This window comes from Dermacentor andersoni, chromosome 8, assembly GCF_023375885.2.
Source record: "Dermacentor andersoni chromosome 8, qqDerAnde1_hic_scaffold, whole genome shotgun sequence".
Lineage (NCBI taxonomy): Eukaryota > Metazoa > Arthropoda > Arachnida > Ixodida > Ixodidae > Dermacentor > Dermacentor andersoni.
In genome coordinates this window covers 48060187-48084862 of record NC_092821.1, presented here as the reverse complement: position 1 = coordinate 48084862, position 24676 = coordinate 48060187, and the positions used below count along the sequence as shown (strand labels likewise).

Genomic DNA, 24676 nt, shown 5'->3' with positions numbered 1-24676 from the left:
TGTCAGCTCAAAATGGCCGGACCTGGTGAGGGGCCCTTTTGAAATACTCCAGTCTTAGCTTCAAGGGTAGAGCATAGGCTTCATAAGTGATGACTTGAAAAAATGGTGCGCACTGTATTACAATTCTTCCATTGGGAGTTCCCGCCGGAATTTTAATTTAACGTGTAGCGAATTGCCACCACTTCTCCGTATGTGGTATGTTTCGAGCTTCTTATCATAGCCCAATCTAGAATATAGTGTCGCCTAAAAAATGTGGACCCATATGTGCTGCTGGTTGTGTTTTAAGCAGACTTTTTTGCTTGTGCCACATTCATCTTTCTTCCCTAATGGTATTGCAGTCCCTGACAGAATGCTATCTCTATACACTTCCTCATAATGCAAATGAACGGGATTTATTGGTTGTATACGGAAACTAGAAATTTCAGAGAAGCGGAAGACAGGTTCTTGCCCCTCAGAATCACTTCATAGTCCTCTCTGTTTCCGCAAACAGTACTTGAATCTTCCAAGCTACATAGGTGCCCTCAGTAATGATCACTAAAGCTTTTCATCGACGGAAAGGACTCCGTGGCTATGGCGATCTGCTTCTATACTAAAGATGACGGGTTGTATTCTTTGCCGCTATGGTCGCATAGAAATCGAGGCGGGATCGCAGAAGGATCGTGTGCCATCCTGTTGTTGCACGCTAACGAACCCTGATTAATGAAATGTACCGGGAAGACCCCCAGTGCATGAGCGAGAACCTGTAAACACACTAAACAGAAAGAGCGCTTCTTCTAATGCGACTTACCGATCAGTGATGGACGGAGGAGAAGAGATACGCCTATGCAGAAGAACACACCACCCATAATCACAGGCAAATTGCCGATGCCGAAGTCCTTCACCAAAACAGGAGCCTGCAGACACGTTCTTGATCCGTACGTGGCACCCATGAGGACAGAAACGGCAATCATTTGTGGTACTGTATTCGCCCAGATAAGCCACTCATAAGTAAGTCCCTGCACTAAGTATCCGATAACCATGACGGATTCATGGGATAAAGTCTGCGAATCGACAGTAATGCCCACAACTGATCTCAACGCGATATCCGCTGCCGATAAAGCCTGGAGAAAATACACGGCATTTGAAGGATTAAGGCCGTGGTCATCGGTAATGTCTCCCATTATTATAAGGAACACGCTCGCGGGGATAATTACGGCTGCGAAAGACAGTGCGTGGACAAGGAAAGACAACGTGAAGATTTGCCTTGTCGCCGCGGGGAGACTAAAATTTAGGAGAGCCTCCTTTGCCTCCATCAGCTTAAGAGAACTTTTCCGTGTAAACAGCCCTGTATGCGACATGTTTTCCTGCTCCTGCTGAAAATTTAAGCGTTTGCTTGAGTAAGCGTCATGATTTTCTATCGCTTTTGGTATGCTGACGTCTTCATTGGCAGGTTGAATCAAAAGACATGTCGCTTTTTTTTGATCCTCTTCATTGGGCATCACTTTCTTTGCAATTTCCGACTTCGTCAGCCACGGCGGGCTTCTGAGAACAATAACGGCTGGTATCGTGTTTAGGAGAATCGCACCATAAATGAGAAACGCCCCACGGATTCCATACGTCTTTCGCAAGAACTCTATGAGTGGCGTAAGAACGACAGAGCTGAAGCCGAACGCTGTAAACACTAGGCTAATGGCCGTCGCTCTTCGCTTCTCGAAATGCTGGGCGAGCAGGATATTCGAAGCCACGTACAAGCCGCACAACGCAGTACCTGCAGAAAAAAAAAAAGAATGTTGGGAATTGGTGGAAACAGAGTCGCGAGTTCCAGGGCAGGCGCAAAAACTTGAGAGTATTAGTGCAAATAACAAAGATTGATTGTTGAGGATAACATCGCAAAATTAGCATTGCGCCAATAAGGGACCCGCACGTCATAGAGATTAGTTTTAAACACAAGGTCTCTTTAAGGTACAGCCCAAATGCGAACACGAAAAGTGTAGCATTTTACCCGCATGGAAATATCACAGCTACTGGGGAGTGTCGAGCCCTGGCCTCATTCTGAGCCACTGAATGTAGAACGACAAGGCCACTGCGAACGTTTGAGTAACACTTTGATGCACTGAACCTGAGATAAGAAATCTATGGCTTTGTATTCATAGGTCAAATTTTAGACTAGACGGGCCCGTTAAAGATAGCTGTAGTGAAACTACAATCACTACAAAGTCTACACGATTTAGAAAGAGAAGAATACGCGACATTTAATATCGCACACGACTCTCCCGCATTACTCGAAATTACTAATGCTATTCGCATTGTTTAGGCGCTTCCCTCAGTTTGCGTTATATCGGTATGTGTCTATGTGTCTATACATCTATGTATGTATGTCCATGCCTGGCCTCTTTTCGTAAACTTGGGCCTCTTTGTAGTCCGTGGTCAGGCATAGGGAGCATCGGGTTACTGTGGCGAGGGAACAGGGTTATAAACAAACCGTCCAACCAGCTTACGTCACTGCGTATGTAATACTGGATATGTGCTTCTCTTCAATGAACCACTTCTACGGCAATGGTTACTGGCTATGTTCCACTGGATGTGTTGCTATTCATTGACCCTCTTTCACGCCCACTTCGTACGCTGGAAATGTGCCGCTTTTATTGAACTACTTTGATGCCAAATTCGGTTAGTAGGTTGCAGGCATGCACTAAGGTGGCTGTACTCGAGAAAATATTTTTGGGTCTATATGTATGTGTTACTTGTCAATAAACCTCTCTATGTGTCGCTGGGTATGTTCCACGTTTCGTAATAATCACTATGAAAACGTAGTTGTTGGACGTGGGCCGTAGATCCAGAAAGGCATGCATCGAAGAGCACTCGTTCAGGTCGAGCCTTGTCTCTGGCATGATGTTGGCAATCCACCTTGCGATGGGCTGTTCTCTTCATTAGAATTGCCCCAACGGAATAAGCGGGAGCCATCCTAGCGATAAAGAGGCAGGCAATGGAGGATCGAAGTAAGATTTGAGGCAGTCGACGTGAGTGTTATCCTGTCCACGGCGGCGTAGATCCGCAAGCAGTCTAAGGGGCTAGATAACCATGGCGACCAGTCAACAGGAGATGTGCACTCGACAGCCTGGAGGCTTACTAAAAGGGTTCTACTTAAATTGAGGACGACGCAATGAGCTATGGAAAGAATAATGATGGGTGTAACGTTAAGGCATAAGAAAGGAGCAGATTGGGCGAGGGAACCAACCCGAGTTATTGAGATCTTAGTTGAAATCAAGAAAAAGAAATGGGCATGGGCAGGACGTGTAATGAGGAGGGAAGTTAACCGATGGTCATTAATGTTTACGGACTGGATACCAAGAGAAGGGAAGCGTAGCAGGGGGCGGCAGAAAGTTAGGTGGGCGGATGGGATTGAGAAGAATGCAGGGACAACATGGCCACAAATAGCGCATGACCGGGGTAGTTGAAGAAGTATGGGAGAGGCTTTTGCCCTGCAGTGGGCGTAGCCAGGCTAATGATGATGATGATTATGATGATGATGATGATGATGATGATGATGATGTTCATGTGCGTTCGACTACCCTATAGATCTTGTCATACTTAGGATTTTCGAAGACATACCAGGGGCGCGGTGTGGTATATGCAACGATACGATTAATGCGCGAAGGAGAGTAGTGGTGGGAGGATGGTCGTCCCGCATCTGTTTTTTGGCGCTGCTGGCTGCTCCTAGCGAAACATCTGGCCAGTTGACGACGTCATTCGGCACATCTGGCAGCTTCGAAAATGGGCGCATGCTCGGAGGCAGGGCGTTCGTACGGCAATAATGTTTCTATGGTGGTCATGATGGGGAACATGGAGTTTTGTGGCGCAAGGCCCAAGGATGACCAAAGAGCGCCAGAAAATAATATGGTGTAATCAGTGATGTAGTCAGTAACGAATGGCAGATGTAACATCGCCGTATAATGGCCCAAATTTTCCATGTAAGCTATCCGGCCTATGTATTAGAATATGATAATTAAATGTGAGGCGTACTATGAGTATATAATGTACGTTGTAAAATGATTGGAAACTAAGAATGTAAACGTTTCTACTAGCACTAATGCCTCTCTTGTCCTCATGTACGTAAGAGCAGGGAAATCCTTGCTTTAACACTGCAGCAGCATCCGATAAGGGGCTGTGTTTCATATAGCTTGTATAATATGCAGTAAATAAACGTCCTTTATGAAAGTTAACATTGATATGTGGTCAAAAATTGGGTTATTGTTAAGGAACATCGCTAGATGGATTGGAAATTGCTGATGGTATGGCAGAGGAAAGTGCTTTTTTTCTGTGACCTTTCAATTCACGAAATTCCAGCAATACATGGAGGACAGTCAACGTCTCGCCACATTTATTAGAAATAGGGTGCTCATCACCAGTCAACAGGAGTGAGTCTCTGCCATACGTCCGGCCCATTCTAAGTCTACAGATGATTACATCTGTTTGTGGTGTTTTTGTTATGGGTGGCCAATTTGCTAACTGTCGCTTAATGACGTGTAGGTCATTAGATGTCTCAGTGTCCAATGAGAGTGGCCAAGAGTTCCGAAGGTCTTTTCGTTAGAAATCCCTCAAGTCAATTGTAGGAGGAGCTATACTGACTTTTGTTGTTATTCATGTGGCCGTTTCATGTGCAAGCGCATTGACTCCGACGCCTCAGTGTCACGAGACCAGGTATATTGTTAAATGCTCGCGAGAGATCTATGTTGCACACAGAAATGGGTAAAGGGCACTTAGTATTGGATGTTTACTTTTATGAAACGAACGTAAGGATCTCTGGACGCTTAAACAGTCGGTGGATATAACGGCTTTTTGCAATTTCGTTTTCGCATTATGTTTAACTGCAGGCATGATAGCGTATGGCTCCGCCGTAAAAGTACTCGTTTCAGTGTGCAGATAATTGTATTCGGAGAAAGAGGACCCGAGCGCTCCATAAGACACGCCAGAATTGACATCGATGCCTCAGTGTAATGATTATGGCAAGAGTATTTCGCCCCAGTTCTAGAAAGTGCATCCTAATAAGTGCCCTTGGAGCATGTTTAGTGACCTCAATAAACGATGTGTTACAATCAACCAACTGCGACTGCCATGGCGGTAAGCGTTTCGCTGGAGCGTTAGACTGCTCCAGAAGAGGCACACCCATTTCTTTACTGAGCTTCCTAACAAGTGAGACGGGCTGTCTCACTGTGGGCCGATTATAAGACAGTGTAGCACGCTTCAGGCCGTTAGAGAGTTTTGGATTAGAGAGCCCCAAACACTTGGATTTCACTAATTTAAAACTCTAATAATAGTAATGTATGAAGAATGTTAAGGGTCCGAATGTATTTTGTGGAAGTGAAGGAAGTTCGCGTATGTCCTCTGCAGATGTAGAGACCACTCATTAGACTCGACATAGAGGCTCGCTATTGGGCTTGTTTGCAAGGCACCGGTTGCGCAGCGTTTACCTAAATGGTGCACAGGGTGCAGCATCTAAATCAAACTCGGAGTAGGCGACAGATACAATATGGGGCCGCAGTCTAAGCGTGTACGCATAAGGCTCTTGTACAGGTTCACGATGCAGTTTCTGTCACTACCCCATGTTGTGTGCGACATAAACTTAAGAATGTTCATCGTGCTTAGGCATTTGCCCTTGAGGTACTTTAAATGGACAATCAAGGTTAACACGGAATCAAGTATAATAAGGAAATTTTGTGTTCTTTTTTGATGACATTCTGTTGGGCGGGTAGTTAGATAATTGTCTCGGAGATGAGCTTTCTCTTCCTTAAAAAGAGAACCTTTCTGTTTCCTTAAAAATAGGATTATCTTTAAAGCCATTTATTCTGCCCATGTCAACGCTTTGTTGAGACTAAGCTACACCTTTCACTCACAGACGGTGAGGTTACACAATTGATAACTAGTCCGTAGATCGTCCACGTACACGGAATGAAAAATGGCTTCAGGCAATGCTGTTCGTAGTGGGTTCATATTAACAATAAAAAGTGTGCCCCTGAGCCCCCCACCCAGTTTATTGTGCTAATGAACGTGCTAGCGCATTGACTATTTTGACCCAGAAAGTACTATTATGCAGGTATCTAACTATTACGTCCAGCATATTCCCGCGGATAGCCACTGCCGACAGGTCTCGCAGGATTCCGTAACACCACTCTGTGTTGCACGCCTTTCCCATGTTGAGAAATACGGATTTGTACAACTGTTGGTGTACAAACACCTCACGAATGGTTGCTTCCCAACCAGGCGAGATGGTCTGTTGCAGACCGCCCGTCTAAAGCCACATTAATATGAATCAACTAATTTGTTTGACTCAAGGAAATGCAAAAGGCAACGGTTTATCATTTTTCCGGAGAGTTTGCAAAGTTGTCAGGAATATTCGTCGTTAATTTCTTACTAATGAAGATTATTTACCTTCTTTCAAAATCGGAATCACAATGGCTCCTTTCATGCAGATGGGAGGCACCCAGCAGCCTATATAGCATTGAAAATTGCTAGTAGTGTCACTGTAGTGTCACTGTGGAGGTGTTTAATTATGTCGTATGTGATTCTGCCAGCACCCGGTGCAGAGCTTTGACATGCGGTCAAGGAACTGCAGCTCGGCGATGCTGAAACGAAGGTAATGTGGTTATTTTTGTGTTAGTTTGCTGTCGATTCCTTTCAGTTCTGCTATCGGTGTCTTACGAATGCACCATAATAATAATTGGAATTGGATACGCGCTTGAAATACTCGCCAAGAACGTAAGTTTGGTCTTCCAAGCTATTTGCTTCGTCCTTCACTACGGGCAACGGATGGATTTGTTGTCCCTTTAGCCATCTTATCCCGTTCCGTACTTTCCTCTCCTGAGTGTATGAATTTATACCTCAAAGAAACCTCTCCTTGTTTATCCTCTTTGTCTGTCGTTGCGTCATTCTTTCAGCAATTTACCATGTTTAAGTTCTACAAGCTTTTCAGCAGTGGGACATTCACGTAGTTTGCACCAGGTTTTATTTTGTTTACTTCGTGCCCGTCGCAGATCAGCATTCCACCGGGGAACCTGTCTTTGAAAGTAGCATTTGTTTGAGGGATAAACTTCTTAGCTGCGTCAGTGGTAAAAGCGGTAAAGCATGATACAGCGTGAACTGTACGAAAATTACTCATAAGATGTCGTGATAAGTAGGTGAAATTTTAAAAACAGATTTGCAGTGATCTGATACTTTCTAGCGAGGGACATGCGGAAGGGAGTCATGCTGTCTTATTAAGTTGAGCGTTACTGGAAAGTGGTCACTTCCAAATGGATTCTTGATTAGCTACTAAGTCATGGAAAATCGAAAGCCAACCGACAGACCTATTCGTGAATGTGAATTAAAATGAAGATTGTAATATGTTGTTTCTTTCCTATCGAAGAGGCACGCACCAGATTTTTCAAGGAGGTTTTGTATGAGTCAACCTCTGGCGTCACGTGGCGATTGTCCCCACAGGTGTCGCAAGCATTAACATAGCCCAGAGGAATGCAGGGTTCCATAACCGATGAATAACTTTAGGTTACCAAAATCTGTTTCCCCGAGATGAGTACTTGGAAATACATATGGAACATTTAGCGACCAATTTGTTAAAAATAATTGCCCGAAACAACACTTCCTCGAATGCCCCCTGAAAGGCCAAATGGAAGCTGCAGAATTGTCGACAACTATTACTACACCACCGGACAATGCGACAGCGTCGTCTTGGTCTTTCCGGAAAATGCCTACTGCCGGAAAACGTTGGTTTGTGTAGTTTTAAGATGTCTCTCCTGAACACAAACCACCTTTGGATTGTATTTGTGCAGAAGTTCTTTAATGCGTTCGAGGTCGTGGATAAGACTTCTCGCCTTCCCGTGTATAACTTGTATATCCACATTGTTAGTTGCGAAGAAGAGTCAACTTGGGGTACAGAGCCTTTCAAGGCCCCTTAATCCATGGTTCGTCTTTCTTTGAGTGGTCGCGAGAATATCGCCATAACCATGCCTTGGTTGCGCCGTCTGGGTTAAAGCGTGCCCTTGAACTTCCGTGCACTCGAGCCGGTTGTTTTCTGGCTACGCCTTGCCTCCAATAGCAGGGCTTTGGAATGCATCAACCCAGAGATCAATGGAACCCCTTTCAGAGATGGTTCATCAGAGCTGGTTGCTGTCACGTGGTGGGCTGATGGCACTGGCACGGCCACACTCACCACCGCCTGGGCGGAGGCCGCTGCCTGCTGTGGCGCTGCCCCTTTACACGCTGCGCCAGCATACCATGATGTGTAGGAGAAGGAAACGCGCTTTCGGGCTTCCTGAAAGAAGTGTTATCCTTAATCTTTCGTAATTCCTTCGTTTTAACAATAACGTAGGTTCAGCGCAACAATTTTATGGGAAGAAGGAATGAATTGATATGAAAGAACGCTGATTCACAGCTCAGTTCACTGAATAAATACCGGCCAATTTTGTACAGGTCATGAACCGCGCGTTTTCAGAAATCTTGCCTTGTGGCTTGCATTCGCATCCTTTGCAATCCACAGCCAGGTGGCTACCATACCCATTTTTTACCTTATAGGCCTGCTGCCTCGCTGTCTCATTAAAGCAGCGGCCTATTTGACCTATATATATATATATTTCCCCAATCCATCGGTATTTCGTAAACAACTTGTGATTGCCAGTCAGTACATCTGTTTTCGTGAACAATGTTGCACTGTCGAATAGTCTTGTTCTTTTTTAAGACACACTTTGGTAGGTCTACAAGGGGCGGAAAAAAATGATTTCATATCTGATCGCTATTTTCTTCAGATTGTGAGAAAACATATGTACGTACAGAATGACATGCAATGGTCTTTGGCCTTTTTCGTTTCTTTTATGACCAATTTGCCCTTGATCATCTAAAGAAGGGTTTCACAAACAGGTGCGAAAGCTCTGTTTATATAGCCAGCAGCTTTCAGGTGTTCTATCTGGATTTCTAAACCGATTTCGGCCTTTTGCTCACGCTGACTTTCACAATAAGCTCAGTTGAAAATCAGTGTTCTTTCCTATCCATTCCTTTCTCGTCCCTATAAAATTATTGCGCTGTAATTACGTTATTAAGAATGAACTCATTCGCCCAAATCAAGCTGTTGTTTATTTTCGCTTTTCCAAGAAGGACATGGCCGGCACTATGCAAGGTGGTGACTCTCGCAGTTTGCAAAGTGGAGTGACTCAGTAAAATTGTGGGCAGGACGATCGTGGGACGCGACGTTTCACATGTGGCACCATCCCGGCAGCTCTGAGAGCCGTGAAAAAAATCGTTGGCACTTCAAGCAGCGGCGCAGGTCGAGATGCAGCTCCTATGTTGGATTTTAAGATATCCTGTTTCTATATATTCTGGTAGAGTATTTGTGCGGAAGGTCAGCATTAGGTGTTTAGTAGGGATCTCTTTGTCGTCCAACCTGATTTTGATTTTTGGACATTTGTCACGTGCTTTTCCTTCCAGCTCTTAAGGATCTCGCTTTGTCTGAAGTTTGGTAGGTCTTTCCCAGATATGAATCCACGTGTACTCTTCTGACAACCGCGTGGGTTTATCGAGTCGAGGGTTTTAGCAAGTGGAACAAGTCTGGGCAGCTTCTCGAACTGATTCTTGCCATGGACTTAGAACAACAGAGCACCACTGGCCATTTGCGTCACCTTGTCACCGTGATAGTTTTTTAGTAATACACTTCGCAACGATACAAGGTGATCCTCCTCATGCAGTTTTTTGGGGATTTTGACAAATTAGGGCATGGTACTTTTGGTATATCTCTTTAGTCTGGCCGAAAAATTTGAGGGAGTCATCGGTGCACCCTCTGTTGAAAAGAGCGGAGTCAGAGAGTTGGGGAAACATTGCGAAAGCCATTAAATTAGCTATAATTTCGGTAGCTATGGCAGCCATTCAGCACCGAGCCAAGCAAGGAGATGCTACAAGGCCCATAGTAATCGAAGGCACCCGTTGTGTGCAGCTACTACAACCTACACTACGAAGGTTAGATAATTACACCTGGTGGACATCAGGGAAAAGATGAAAGGAAATATAAAAGCAGTAGAGATTAAGAAAGAAAGACTGAAGTTGGGCTCAGGAAAAGCCGACTACTGATTTGGTCCACGTGGGTCAGTCTGAAGCAGCCGTCTACTTGAGGCAGAGGACAAAGAGGTGTGTTGGTCAGGACACCCAGCATCGGCTAAGCCCCCAGATCTACCCCTTCCCCGAGACACGACACCGTCGCGCATGGCTTCACGCGGGATGGTCGAAACCTCTTGAGAGGGACCGTGGTGCCACAACGCACCAAACGTCTGCTGATGCATACGCCTCTGCGTTGAAGGTGTCTATGTTATAACACGGTTTCGTGACTGTACAATAAAGGAAATGGAGAGAACCCGGTATTGACTTGCGTAGCAGTTCTGTGCGCGTCAGTAGCAGAGAGGAGAGCGAGGTCCCAGTTGGCCTGATCTGACGAAACAGGTCGTGAGCGTCGCTCAACGTGCAACTAAACTACTCAGTGAGGCCGTTTGTCTGAGGGTGGTAGGCCGTGCTGGCACGGTGGGCAATATGTCACTCATCAACAGTGCTTCAAGCACGTATGACAGGAAGACACTGGTGCAGTCGCTCAGAAGTTTGTGTGGCCGGACATGTCGCAGCATAGACCGCTAACGAAGGATGGCAAAGGAGTACATTTCACTGGCGGCGGGTGGAGTGGCACTTTCGGCATACCACATAAGGTGGTCGACATCGACGATAAACCATCCGTTCTCTGCAGTACTGAATGGTGCGTGTCAATGTAAATCAATTCCGACACGGTCGAGTGGACCGGCAGGATGTGGAAGAGGCTCTACAGAACGGGTCGTAATATTGTTACGTTGAAGAAGTAACGTACGACGATGCATTTACAATATTAAGAAGAGAGGCAGAGATGCATAACAAAGATAGCTGTCGAGACCGATTCCCCCTATACACGTTAAATTGTCTTCTCGCTGACGCCACGCTTGAGTGTGCCGTAACAAACCCCGCCTGTAAAGGCGCCATCTCGGCGCTAACTATGAGGGAGGGGAAGTCGCTGCAAAATGAGGCTTCAGCCAGAACACATGCACAACCTCCGTGAGGAAACGCAAGTCCAGCGAATCGTTCTCGTAGTTCACATTGCCGAGCTGGCGCACTATCCCGTAGGGCCCTGTGTAGCGCGGCAGCAGCTTTTCAGACAAGCCGACGCGGCGACATGATGTTCATAGGAGGATAACGGAACCAGGAGAAAATCGAAAATCCCTATGTCGGCTGTCGTAGCGGATTTTCTGCGTGGCCTGAGAATAAGTGAGCCGGTAGCCTGCAATCTGGCGGGCCGTGTGAGCACGGCGAAGACGTCTTGAGCATATTTAATGGGAGTGTTCGTCGATGAAGTAAGCCGTGTGTCAAAGGGCAAAGAAGGGTGGCGGCCGAACAGAAGGCAAAATGATGAAAAGCCAGCAGTCTCGAGATGAAACAAATTATAGCCGAAGGTCACAAAGGGTAACGTGCTGTCCCTATCACTGTGGCCGTCAGAAACGTGCATAGACAGCATTTCTGCCAACGTGTGATTGAGGCGCTCCGTCAGTCCGTTTGTATCCGGGTGGTAGGCGATGCAAAGCTTGTGCTCGGCAGAACAGGAGCGAAGTACGTATTCAAAACCTCTAGGCAAGAAGGTGTGGCCGCAATCAGTGAGGAGGTACCGGGATGCGCCGTGATGGAGGGTGACGTCATGTAAAGGAAATCCGCTACCCCAGTTGCACAGCTTGTGCGCAAAGCTACGTGATCGCGTACCGGGTCGCGTAATCAGTCACTACGATTCGCTTATTGCCAGAGTTCTACGTCGGAGAAAGGCCGAGAAGGTCGCAACCGACGTGAAAGAATGGTTCTGAGGACACATCAATGGGGTAAAGGCGTTCAGCGGGCTGCACAGCAGTTTTTTCGCGGTGCTGACATAGCGCAGAATCTACAACATCGCAATGCACATAGCGGTACAGGCCTGGCCAGTAGAATCGGGGCCGTACGCGGTCGTAAATATGCGAAACGCTAGGTGGCCTGCAGTAGGAGCGTCATGCAACTGCTCAAGTACTGATGTTCAGCGATGGCGTCCTTCAGAGCGTAAGCTGCGACGGTAGAGAACGTCGTCGCGGGCCATGAACATGCGGAGCGTGGGCTGCGGATGTCCAGAATTGCGACGATCGATGAGAACATGTAAGTAGTCATAACACTGTTGTTCCGTGCGAATGTCGTGCACATATCAGTAATGGCCTGGACCCAAGAGTTGGTGTTATGTGCATAATATTGAGGGTAGTCGACGGGGTGGCGGGAGAGGCAGTTGGCGTCCTTGTGCAAACGGCTTGACTCGCATAACACAGCAAACAAAGATTGTTGGAGCCGTAACGCCCATCTACCTAATCATCCAGGGGGGTCTTTAAGCGAGGAGAGCCAGCACAAGGCGTGTTGATCGCTAACCACGGAAAATGTGTGACCGTACAAGCAGGGGCGCAATTTGGCGACTGTCCAAACTAGCGCCGGGCACTCCCGTTCGGTAATTGAAGAATTCTTCTCGGCGGGCGACAAGAGGTGGCTGACGTATGGAATTACGCGCTGTGTATTATGCTGTCATTGAACGAGTACACTACCGATTCCATGATCACTGGATGGATGTGAAGTTCAGTTGCAGCATATGCATCATAATGTGGCAGCAATGAAGGAGCCGTGAGCAAGCGTACGTGGGCAGAGAAGGCTTCGGCTTGAGCAAGGGCCCATGTGAAAGCAACGTCCTTATTTAGTAGGTCGGTGATTAGTCGAGCGGTTTCGGCGAAATTCTTGATAAAACGACAGAAATAAGACCATAGCCCCACAAAGAACCTTACGCCTGGGGTCGGAATGCGGAACAGGAAAGTTCTCCATAACGCGACTCTTGTCATGGTCTGGTTAAACACAAGCGGCATTCACGAGATGACCAAGAACGGTAATTTGACGTCGTTCACAGTGACACTAGCATGAGTTCAATTACAGGCCTGCGCGTTGCAAAACAGCAACAGCCGATAGACGCATTAGAGGCTCGCGAAAGCTGGTGAAAAGGCTATAACATCGTCTTGATAACACAGACATGTGGGCCATCGATAGCCGCGAAGTAAGGAGACCATCATACTTTCGAAGGTTACCGGGGCATTACAAAGGCCGAACGGCATAATTTTGAGTTCGTAGAGGCCATCAGGTGTTACGAAGGCAGTTTTCTTACGGTCCATGTCATCTTCCGAGATTTTGCAATAGCCTGATCGTAGGTTTATCTATGAAAAGTACTTGGCTCGGTGCAAGCATTCCAAGGCGTCATCAATAGGTGGCAAGGGGTAGACATCCTTGCATGTAATTTTGTTGAGCTGTCTGTAATCGACACAAAAGTGCCAACTGCCGTCTTTCTTCTTGACAACGACTACATAGCACGCCCATGGCCTGCATGATGCCTTGATAAGGCTTTTAGTCAACTTCTTATCCACTCCTCGTTGTATCACTTGTCGTTGAGCTTCTGAAACACGGAACGGCGGGCGGCGTAGCGGAGAGGCGTCTGCTGTGAATACGATGGGTGACCACCGATGTCGGGGCTAAAGAGTGGTCGTCGACTTCGAAAACACCGCAGTAAGATTTCAAGAGACGGCGGAGGTCAGCAGCTTGTGCTGGAAGAAGATCAGGTACAATCATCTTGCTAAGTTCGTTTGTGAGAATCGGTGAATCGGGCATTCCTTTAGACGGTGACGGAATTTCGGCATCAAGAGCCGATATCTCGCAATGGATAAAAGGCGAGATGTCGCCCAAAGACATGGTATTGGGAAGAATTTGAGTCTAGCAGTTAAAAGTTATGAGATGTAGTGAAGTCTGATTGCCTGGAACAGTGAGCACGGTATGGGGAACGGCCAAATTTCTTTCAAGCGGTATGTCAGTGGTGGGAGATAGTACACAGACGCCGTCAGAAACAGAGGGGAATGACAGTCGAGTGACGTACGCAGTGGCTTGAGGCGACCGGCAGGTGTCTTCGGTAGAGCATAACCGTGGTTGTGTGGTTGGTGTACTATAGCAGCCGTGGGGCAGTTCAAACTGAATGACACTAGACGCACAATCAAAGAAGGCTGAATGGGACAATAAAAAGTCTAAGCCGAGTATAACGTCGTAAAGCTCCCAGAATGCCCCATCAAACTTCCACCAAGCAATTAAGACGGGGCGCAGATTTTGTAGGCTTGCGGAATAATAAGATATTTGCCTCTTGCCACTGTTTGGGGTATTGTGATTTGGGGTATCTGGGTATTGTTATTCCGGTTACAGATCATGCCTTCGTGATTCTAACAGGTCCAGGGGCCATAATTGTGTTAAATGATTGGGCAGCTACGTGGATCTCTGATATCGTTATGGGTTCGTCTATTACCTAGTTTGGTGGTCGTTCGTCGTTAGTTTTGCCGTACAGTTGATTGGCCGCTAGCTAACGTAAATTTCTCTTCGATGAGTATTTTTACCAGTTAATTCGCTCTCTAGCAGTTTAAGCATTTTATACGTGGCTGTTTCGTAGTTTCTGGGTCCATCATGCTACGAAGAATTGCCCACATTTTCTTCGTGTTCAGTGTTCCCTGCATCGAGTCGCGGGATTGCCTCCAGTTGTTAGGTATAAGGCCTGGGCATACTCAATGGCTTTCTGCGCTAGCTCTGCAAAGCGCGTCTGTAGGCTTCTGTTGTTTATGTCTTTTACATCTCCTAGTTAAACTGCGTCGAGCTTCCCATAAGTGTAATAGATGTCCATTTACTGCAGGTGTTTCAGTTGTGATCGTTACCGTTCTTGTTTTTTTCCCATGTATGTCCCGAATATACGAGGCCCACGGTGTCATATGCTTCTTTCCAAGTGGTCAGTCCTGTTTCGGCCTAAAGGCCGTCTAGTCCGTTATCATTGCGGAGCCCGTCGTCTTCCCTATTTTCGGCGTGTTTGTTGTTAATGTTATTATGTTATGATCGCTGCCTAAATTTTCTTCTGTTTCTCCATTTCACTCAGTTCGGTTCGTTGGCCAGCGTTAGGTCTGATATCGTGTCTCGTGCTCCGCTATTGCCCATGCGATTGGGTATTCCTGGAATTATTATTAATTCTAGAGCCGTTTGTTCTATTGATTCCAGTAGTGCCTTCCCTTTAGGTGTATCGTTCGGGTAACCCCAGTGCGAGTGTGGGGCATCGAAGTCCCCTAGCATTATCCTTTATTGCACTCTCAAAGCTTCCTCCATCGTAAATTCCACTAGGTGGCTGACGTCTACTTGTTTCTCCCTGTGCGGACTGCATATGTTCGTTATAATTATTTTTGCTTTGCTCTGTTGTATGGCCATATTGTCATTATCTGGTGTAATATCTCGCAGTCCCGCACGTACTTAACACACAATGCAACATCCTTTTTGGAAAAAGTAGCGATTTGTGGGAAAGCGGCGTTCCAATTGGCATCGCAACCACTGAGCTTCGGTATCTTACTGCCAATTTCTTGGATGGATTTAATGTCTGGCGGGATTTGTGCCGGCTCTATGCACTGTGTTAGAACTGCATGTTTGTTTTTCGGTGCGCAACTGTTCCAGTGCCCCACCTCAACATTGCCGGGTAATCTTCTTCCGTGACTAGCCATGATTCGTGCCTTCGATATCAGTCGTCCCCAAAGCTTTGGGACGGTGGGTCGGAGCACCCGGCCTATCGCTAATGTGCTTGCGGAGGGCTGTTTTTTGTGGAATTGATCTATTCGTGTGCTTGTCAATTCAGCGTACGTATTTCTGCGAACATGAGCCGGATATGTTGTCTCTATTCGGCATGCTGTTTGCTTGGTTCCGGTTGTTCTGTAATTTCTTGTTATTGATCTGGTCGCGGCTAACTCTGGGTTCTCAGATTGTTTGAGAGCGGCAGCTCCTGCTTACTTTCGGCCAGGCTAGCTTTCAGAAGGTCGAGTCTGGATTTTGAGTAACTGGTTTGGCATTGAGTGATACGACTTGAGCCAAGCTTACTTTTGGTTGGGGCGCTTCTAGTGGCGGGTCAGGGGCTCCCTTGGGCTATGTTTTTTTTTTGTAGGAATATTTGGGGTTGTGTGGGGTCTTGGTGTTTTTTCCCAGGTCTTACAATCTCGTTCTTGATCTGGACCTGGATTGGGATCTCGATCTTGCCCTTCCCTTTTCTTTCGGAAGTTCTGGGTAGTCGCTGTAGCGCGCTTTTTGGTCCTCAGACGCGAATCATCTTGGACAGTTCTTGTAGAGTACCTAGGCGTTGTCTCCTTTCCTTTCAGCTTTCTTTGGGTTATTCGGGGGGTAGCTATGAGCTGGCTTTAGACCATTTCTGCAGCTGCGGTCCCCAGTCACGTGTTCTCCAACACATGTGGCACACTGCGGGTGGCAGTCATGCCCTTCGGTTCGCTGATGGGTGCCGCAGATTGTGCAGACTGTAAGTTCTGGTTGCGGGCACACGTTGATTCGATGCCTGACTTGTTGAAAATTTTACACACTTGCACCGTGTTGCGGTACAGGTAACAAGCGTGTTCGCCTCCTTTAATACACGTATCGGGGGACAAATGTTCCGTATAAGGTTATAACTGCACTTTTAAAGTCTCGTAGCATTCTGGCTTGCATCACATCGACATTTTGGCTGCATACGCGAAGATTTATCTTGATGGTTTCGGGTGGAGTGTGCGGCGGCAGTCCATTGATGACATCGCGGAATGCCCTCTCGCCTGTGGCAATATGCGCGTTTACCGCGTCTAGCCTGCCGTTTATTACCATAGATGGGAGTTGGTGCCACAGTGTAGGAATGCTATGAGAGGTGTGCGAACGGCGCTCGTCCCGGCATAGTGGTTTCGCATGCGGTTCATGCAGTTTCCGTAAAATGGCGAGCTCTTTTTGAGGCCATCAGAGAACGAGCACAGCGAGATATGAAACAGCGAATGCGGAGCGGGAAATCGAAGGCCCAAAGGGCGGAGACCAATGAGAGCAGCCCCTTCAGTGAGGTACGCGCGGGAAACTGGTGTCATGCGGACCCGCCCATAGAATAAAGAACAACTTTAGAGAAGGGAAACTGTACCTTCCACAGTGGTTCGAAAATAAGAAGCGGCAGCGCATGGAACTTAGTGGGGGGCCCTACAGATGGCGCTACTTAAACAGAAAGCGGAAATTTTTTTTTTAGTACAATATTCAATATGGCCGCTTTATACCGGTGCCGTACGCTGGGTACGCGCCGTGCTCGCCTCGCTGGCTTTGCGGCATGCCTCAGCTGCCGCGTTTTAATGGCCAGGAGACTAAAGAGCCTCTACTGACGCCCATACAAACAAGCCACAAGTGAGTGAACAGGACGTGCCACTTTATTGGCAGAAGAAAAGCAGTGCACCTTCTCATACAAGATCAGAAATAAAATTTGCATGTCGAGATGCGCTGAAACCATTAACGCGAGCTCGTAAACTGCTCACTTTCGTCGCCGCACATGGCGATCTGGTAACGAGCGACAATCAGTAGCGCAAGCAAATTGGGCAGTGCACCACTTGTTTGCACTAACAGTCGCTGTAACTTACATTGCGAAGCAATCGGATGACGCAAGGCATCTGCTGCCGCAACCAACACAGCGACATGGACTAAACGGCATTTTAGCGCTCCCGCCTTTCCAACCTGCACGCTTCTTTTTGTTCTTTCGGGGGCCGCTAATGTGTAACTCATAGTTGGTGCCCCACATTCTCAATGTGGGCATCACCATTTTGCAGCCACTTTTGCAGGCCTTTCCACCTATGTGGCTATCAACTTCGGACCACGTAATAACGTGTGCTGTCTCCGCTCACGCCACATCACGGCCGATGAAGGCCCACAAGCATAATTTGCCGGCGGCTGCAGCAAGAAATGTGGAATGGGGAGAGCACCAATTACGGTGCATGTAAATTGGGAGTCTTTGTCGCTGTGTGGACTGCAGGAGCAGATGGTTACCTCGGGAGACTGTTGCCCATGCAGCTAACCAGGTCGCCACATCGAAGAAACATAACACGGCGACCATTATCAAATTAGACTCTGCATTCAATCACCGCATAAGCTTCAGACAATACACTGTACATTGGCTAAGATCCATATGACAACAGTGGGCATTCACGCACTACAAATTGCATACAGCTTATTCAGCTATACGACTTCAGGCACAGTGCTTGCCTACGTCGCACATGGTGGTCTAGTAACGAGTGACAACCAGCAGCACAAGCAGATTGGTCAGTGCCCCACCTGTTTACACTGACAGTCACCGTAACTTGTACTGCGAATCAATCAGGTGACGCAGGCACCTGCTGCCATAGCCAACACAGCGACATGAACTACCCGGCATACTAGTGTTACCTCCTTTCCTACATGCATGTTTCTTTTTGTTCTTTCGGTGGCCACTAATGTGTTGCTCACACTTGGTACCCCACCTGCTCTCAATATGGATGTGGTCTGTTTTGTGGGAATCGCCATTTCGCAGCCACTTTTACAGGCCTTTCCACCCATGTGGATATCAACTTCATACACTTCAAACCATGTAATCATGTATGATAGTCTCTGGTCACGCCAAATCATGGCCAAAGAAGGCCACAAGCACGCTTTACCCACGGCTGCAGCAGGAAAGGACAAACAGGGAGCACCAATCACACTACGTGTAAACAGGGAGTTTGTGTCACTGTGTGGACTGCAGGAGCAGGTGCTTTACCTCGAGAGGCCATTGGCCAATACAACTGAACAGGCTGCCACATCCCAGAAATGTAACACGGCAACCATGACCAAGTGGGACAACATTGAAACAAGATTATGCAATCAAATCACTTCAGCATACTCTAACATAATGCTTAATCTATACATTGGCACTATGCATTGGCTACGATCTACATGACAACAGTGAGCATACACGCACACGGGTTGCTTGCGGCACATTCCACCGTCCGACTGTAGGCATAGTGCTTGCCTTCATCGCACACTGCAGTCTGGTAACAAGCAACAACCAGCAGCGCAAGCAGATTGGACAGTGTGTCCCACATGTTTGCACCGACAGTCGGCGTTGAATATGAGCAGCTTGCATTGCGAAGCAATCGGGTGACGCAAGCATCTGCTGCCACAGCCAACAGTGACATGGAGTGCCCGGCATTTTAGAGTTACCGCCTTTCCAACCTACATGTTTCTTTTTGTTCTTTTGCATGCCACTAATGTGTAACTCACACTTGGTCCCCCACATTCACTATATATGGGCATGGTCGGTTTTGTGAACATCACTATTTTGCTGTCACTTTTGCAGGCCTTTCCACACATGTGGATATCAACTTCATGCACTTAGAGCCATGTAATTATGTATGAGAGTCTCCGTTGACGCCAAATCATGGCCGAGGAAGACCACAAGCAAAATTTGCACACGGCAGAAGCAGGAAAGGACGGAACGGGGAGCACCAACCACGGTGTGCGTGTAAATTCGCAGTCTATGTCACTGTGTGGACTGTAGGAGCAGGTGCTTGCCTCGAGAGACTGTTTCCCAATGCAACTGACCAGGCTCCCACATATGAGAAACGTAACACGGTGACAAGTACCAAGTCGGACAGCGCCGAAACCAGATTCTGCAATCAATCACTTCACTGTAGCTTGCACAAAAACACAGGCTGTCGAGCAAGAATAGCAATCCTGAATGAGACTAGGAATTCAATATCGGAATGAGAAAGCTTGCATTCAAGAAAGAAGCCAATCTACCTTGCAAGCATTGAAAGCCAAAAACATTAACAAAAGTTAAATGCTACATAGCACACACTGTAAAGGTTAATGCAAGACACACGCCAATGCTGCATCAGCTATTTCAGGAGAGGAATTGCACATGGCAACATACACTAGAAAGAACTGCTACACATATGTTATGCTACTATACAGTGACTGGCATTAAGTATGAGCAAAGAATCGGTTGACCTTTATTGTTTGTATGAGAAATAGGAATGATCTCTAACAAAAGTGTGGAATGAAAAAGCTTGCATTCATTGAAACAAAATTATACTTGGCAAGAACTGGCAAGGCCAGGAAGCTCATTAAGGAAGGGCAAGCTGACAGAACACTCTTAGCCAGCGTCATCTGTGCTTGTTCAGAGGTTGCAGGTACATCTGAAGACAAATAATTTTTGTTGTTGAGGTACCTGGATGACTCGGCCAATATCCGTGCTGGTGGAATGATGGCGTAGGCTCTTTTCACTCTTGAAACAGTCGTCCGTAGACTTGATATCTCATCCAAATAATTCTGGAATGGCTTCTTTGTTTGTGGTCTTGTGAATTCAGCTCCAGTCCCTTCCTGTTGGTGTAGATGGGGGCTCCCGTGATGACCAAGATGTACTTGGCACAGTCTCTGTTGGGGCAGAACAATGGAACATGAGATACAGCAGAGATTATCCAAACTCATGTAGTGTTTTCTTTTATGTTCGAACTAATTATGCTGAACTGTAAACATGAACAAATGTTCATATCATCTGCTAGAAACAACTGACATGTATCTCAAGACTAGCAAGCCAATACAGCATATATCAAGCATATTTATTTCTGAACCAGGTGTTGTTTACCTTGTAGTAGCTGCCAAAGTCCACACAATGACCTTGTTGTAGCAGGCAGCAGCTTCTGTTTAGTGCATGGAGTGTGTTGCTTTATACTGGTGCCATCCTCATTACTGCATGGCTGGAACAGGAATTTTTGACTGCATCAGAAATTGAATAAGCACAATTTTGCAATATAAAATGCGTAAAGGTGCGACATATACATTGCAATGGTTTGTGACTACAAAACACATGCAAATGTACACTGTTTGTTCTAGGGTGCTTAAGCAGCATGGTAAATAAATATGGTTACTCTCCGTAAAATTGATGTCTGCGTAACTACAATGCATGTCAACAGCTTAAGTATTATTAAGATCACAAATAAGTACATTTGTGCGCTCGTTTATACACTAGAAGAGATCACACTGCTGATTTCACAAGCAAATAGATGAAAGACATGAAGCTATTAGAAATGATGCATTCTTTTTGTGCATGAACGTGATGCACCGCTTCACTACTGCAAAAATAGATGTCCTGAGGTAAGCCAAACTGAACAGCAAGAAGATTTGGAACCAACAGGTACAAAATATGGGTGAATTATCATGTGTGCAACTGTTTAATACATTAAATTCAGTACTTTAGCTTCAGTTTATGAAAAGGTTATTCGGTTCTGCGAACTAAAGAAGTTGCCGGTGGACTCGAAAAAAAAAATATATTGATAAGGCAACGCAGTCACTTATGGCTACGGCTACAACGAGATGAAAAATGCGACGCGCGTTCCGATATCGTTTCTCTTTCGTGAATGTGTGTATAATGATGGCCTCGCAACTGAAAGTTTATTTCGGAAACAGTAACGGAGGGTCCTGACTGCCCTTATGCAATGCAGCATCTAGTTCGTTAAGTTAACGAGACGAATAAATGACATAGCGATTGAAGCAGTGATGTTAAACGACTCACCGGTATTGCTGTCCCCAGTTGCAGCAGGACCCGGCTCCCATTTCGATGCAGACGTGTTCCACATGGCTCACGACTGAAACCTAGCTTTCAGGCTTACACCCCAAATTAAATAACGCGAGACATCGAAGCGCAGTAAACTGGTGTTAGCACAAAATAACCAACCAATGTACGAACCAAGGAATCCGTACCTGCCGCGCACGCGAAAATACCGGTAAAAATTTTAAATCCAGGTCAGAGGTCACGTGGGAGGTCGATGATGCTGAACGCTATTTTGCGTTTAAAATGACAAAAAACAACAAAGTTGGTAATGAAAAGTACAATGTAAAATTAGGAATTATAATTTTGTAGTCTTTATCATGCAATAAGAACGCTTCGTTTACTGTTGAAGAAAGTTTGTAGGTTAAAATTGCGCTTACTACGGCGCCTCTAGCGGGAGATAATGTGCTCAACGGGGAACCTTTTTAATTGGCGTACTATGCCTGTTTCTTTAGCAGCGCCGCGCGGTCGATTTTTTCGCCCTCTGTGGCCATTTGTTGAACTTGAGAGTGTGCTACCCCTGACCCGCCCGACCACTTGTTTCGTACTATCGTCTGCTTGCGTCTGCTCTCGCTCGCGCCTGTTTGGTTTGGTTGGTTTGGTCTCGTTTTCGCTTGTTTCAATTGTCACAAAAATGGGTGAACAGGTTCACAAAACGATTAATACCGCAAGAAACCGTGCAAAAGCAACACACGTATACGAGCACAACGCACAGAAGTAGTTGCAACTGCATGCTACGAAAGCAAATGGTGATGTGATGTCAAGGACGAGCTGGCGACCCCTATCCTATAGCGCCGTACCTCAGAAGATGGCCGAAACACAGGCAAGGTTTCGACACCCTCTCAGCACGGCGAGGAGCCACCGTTCGCACATATCTCACAATATTCCTAAAACGGGGCTTGACCACATGCTCTGCAACCTATTCGTACGGGATCGCCACTACCGCGATTCTTGAGCCGCGTTTAATGCGTAGCAAGAACTGCTGACTTGTGACTTCCTTTTGGCACACCTCGATGAGCGCGTAGGTTAAGATGAGGCTTTTCAGGGTCCGCATTAGTAGGCCCTGGTGCGGTCGTATTGAAGTCGTCACGTGGCAGCGGCGTTAGTTTTCTGAATTTGGTGGTTCTACGGTGAGATTTTGATTCGTCTTTGTTTCCGCTCAGAGTTCCTCGGCACTTTCTGGCGTTCTTTCGCTTGCTGCTTTCTTTGGCGGAGAGGAAGCACCATCCTCCAGCGCTCGTTGTCGTCTCCGGCGACGTGCGCTGTCGTGCGGGTTCGCCATTCAGAGTCGATTTTGAATTCCTTGTTGCCCTTGGCGGCCTGGTTCGGACGTGGTTGAGCCTTGGAAATATCTACACACTTTCTGTGGCCGATTCACCGCTCGTTGAGGCACGCGCCGAACCGTTTTCCGCTCCAGACGCCGGTGTACGGGCCGCCATCTGCGTCAGCGTCGTTGATGCGTCGTGCGCTTTTGCCGGCGTCGCTGGTGCAGCGAACGCTTCCGTCCTTCACTCTTCGGTAGCGTTATCTCAACTTCCACGTTATGGAGGTCTCTCGATCGTGAATCCACCAAGGTTGTTCATAGGCCTGAAAAATTTGTATCCTCGGATGGCGCTCGACTTCACGGATCAAATTATAAGCACTTTTTGGGGGTAGCAGTAACTGGACCACCCGAAAAAAATGGAAACTGCTGAGCCCAATGTGAGCGCGTCTGCACTCAAGTGAGCTGCATCGGCGTTAAACTTCGACTGCATCCGACGGAAATTAAAGAAGACTTCGGCGTTTCGACAGCAGCGCTGTTCTTTCCCCCTAAACTGCGGCAGTCAGTTTCCCTGTTGTTTAGGGGCAGAACGACAACCCAAGAGAGATAAAGAGCAGCGATGCCGTGAAGGTGTGCGACGGGACACGAATCGTACACAGAATCTTGGGATACACGGTATTGCGGAACGAAAGAGTCGTAGCGTGAATTCGACCGGTCAACCTAATATGGGGGATGACGAGCGTCCCAAAACGTTTTCAGACGACGAGATCAAAGATGACGCTATTCAACTTCTTGGTGTTATTCCGTCAATTGCGCGTGCTCAGCCACTGCTATCACATGAGCTAGTCCTCAAGGTCTCGGTCGTATTCGCCTTTGCAATTAAACACAGAGGAAAGCGCGCCGGAGTAAAGGGCGACCGGTAGTCGTAGCGTATGCTGGGCCGCATCAGTTAGCATGGTGGACTGCAGTGTGTGGGATCGCATCTCCAGGATGTATGCGTTGTGGAGTATCCAACACCACCGCCATACGAAAAGACGCATACTGGAGGCGGGTCATGGACGTAGAAAGCTCTGGAGTGAAGAGCGCAGGTTCAGGTCGAGCACTGTCGCGCACTGGTTTGCCGATCCTGCTTGCGCCTATGTTGTCTGCCTCTTCATCAATACAATTGCATAGACAATATCAACCATGACGCACCAGACATCAGATCGATTGCTAATAGCAATAAAGTTCTAATAGCTAGTAGCAATAAAGTGTGGAAGTAGATAAACAGAAAGTAAGGGAGAACGCTGAAGATGCACAGTCATTAGGCAACACTGGCCATGGCGTCATCTTGGTCGTGGCGCCCATGAGAGGCAGATGCATATTGCGAGGCGCTGCGACTGTACCCGTGCGGCTATTCCTGGCTGTAATGTGCCCAGCGAATCGCGAACATGGAACTTCATTATGCGGCCATGAATCAGCAAAGGCAGCGTGTTGTCGTACGTTGAAATATTCGTCCGGACAACATCAAGAAGGGCACTACTTTCAAGCCAAAATTTAGGTTCAGGTGACTTGGGCTTCCAACATACACTATAACTGCCCTAAAAATTGCTCTTCGGGTTTCAGATGTTTGCATGAAGCACCTAAAACAGCCTCGATTTCAATACAATAGCACAGAGTCATTGCGTCCCCCCCCCCCAAACAAGAACCTCGCCGAGTGCGAGCTATCAAATATCCCGTACTAGAGCTGTTCGTCGAAAGTGCATGTTAGGAAAGCACCACACAGGAAACAAGTAACGACTGTTGTTGCCAAGTTCGTCTTTGATTCTTGTTTTTAATTGTGGAAGTCTGGTCGCATATGCGCCCTCATTGATAATAGAGGACAAAATATATTGACTATTTGA

The 24676-nt window shown here is 46.9% G+C and overlaps 1 protein-coding gene across 1 annotated transcript in view; it reads right to left on the bottom strand.

The window, feature by feature from the left end:
* The window catches only part of LOC126526389 (monocarboxylate transporter 3-like), a 72053-nt gene that overhangs the window by 35574 nt on the left and 11803 nt on the right, over window positions 1-24676 (bottom strand). Inside the window, exon 3 of the mRNA XM_055068178.2 lies at window positions 788-1747. Coding sequence (XP_054924153.2) covers window positions 788-1747 — 960 coding nt within the window. The remainder of the gene's footprint in view (window positions 1-787; window positions 1748-24676) is intronic.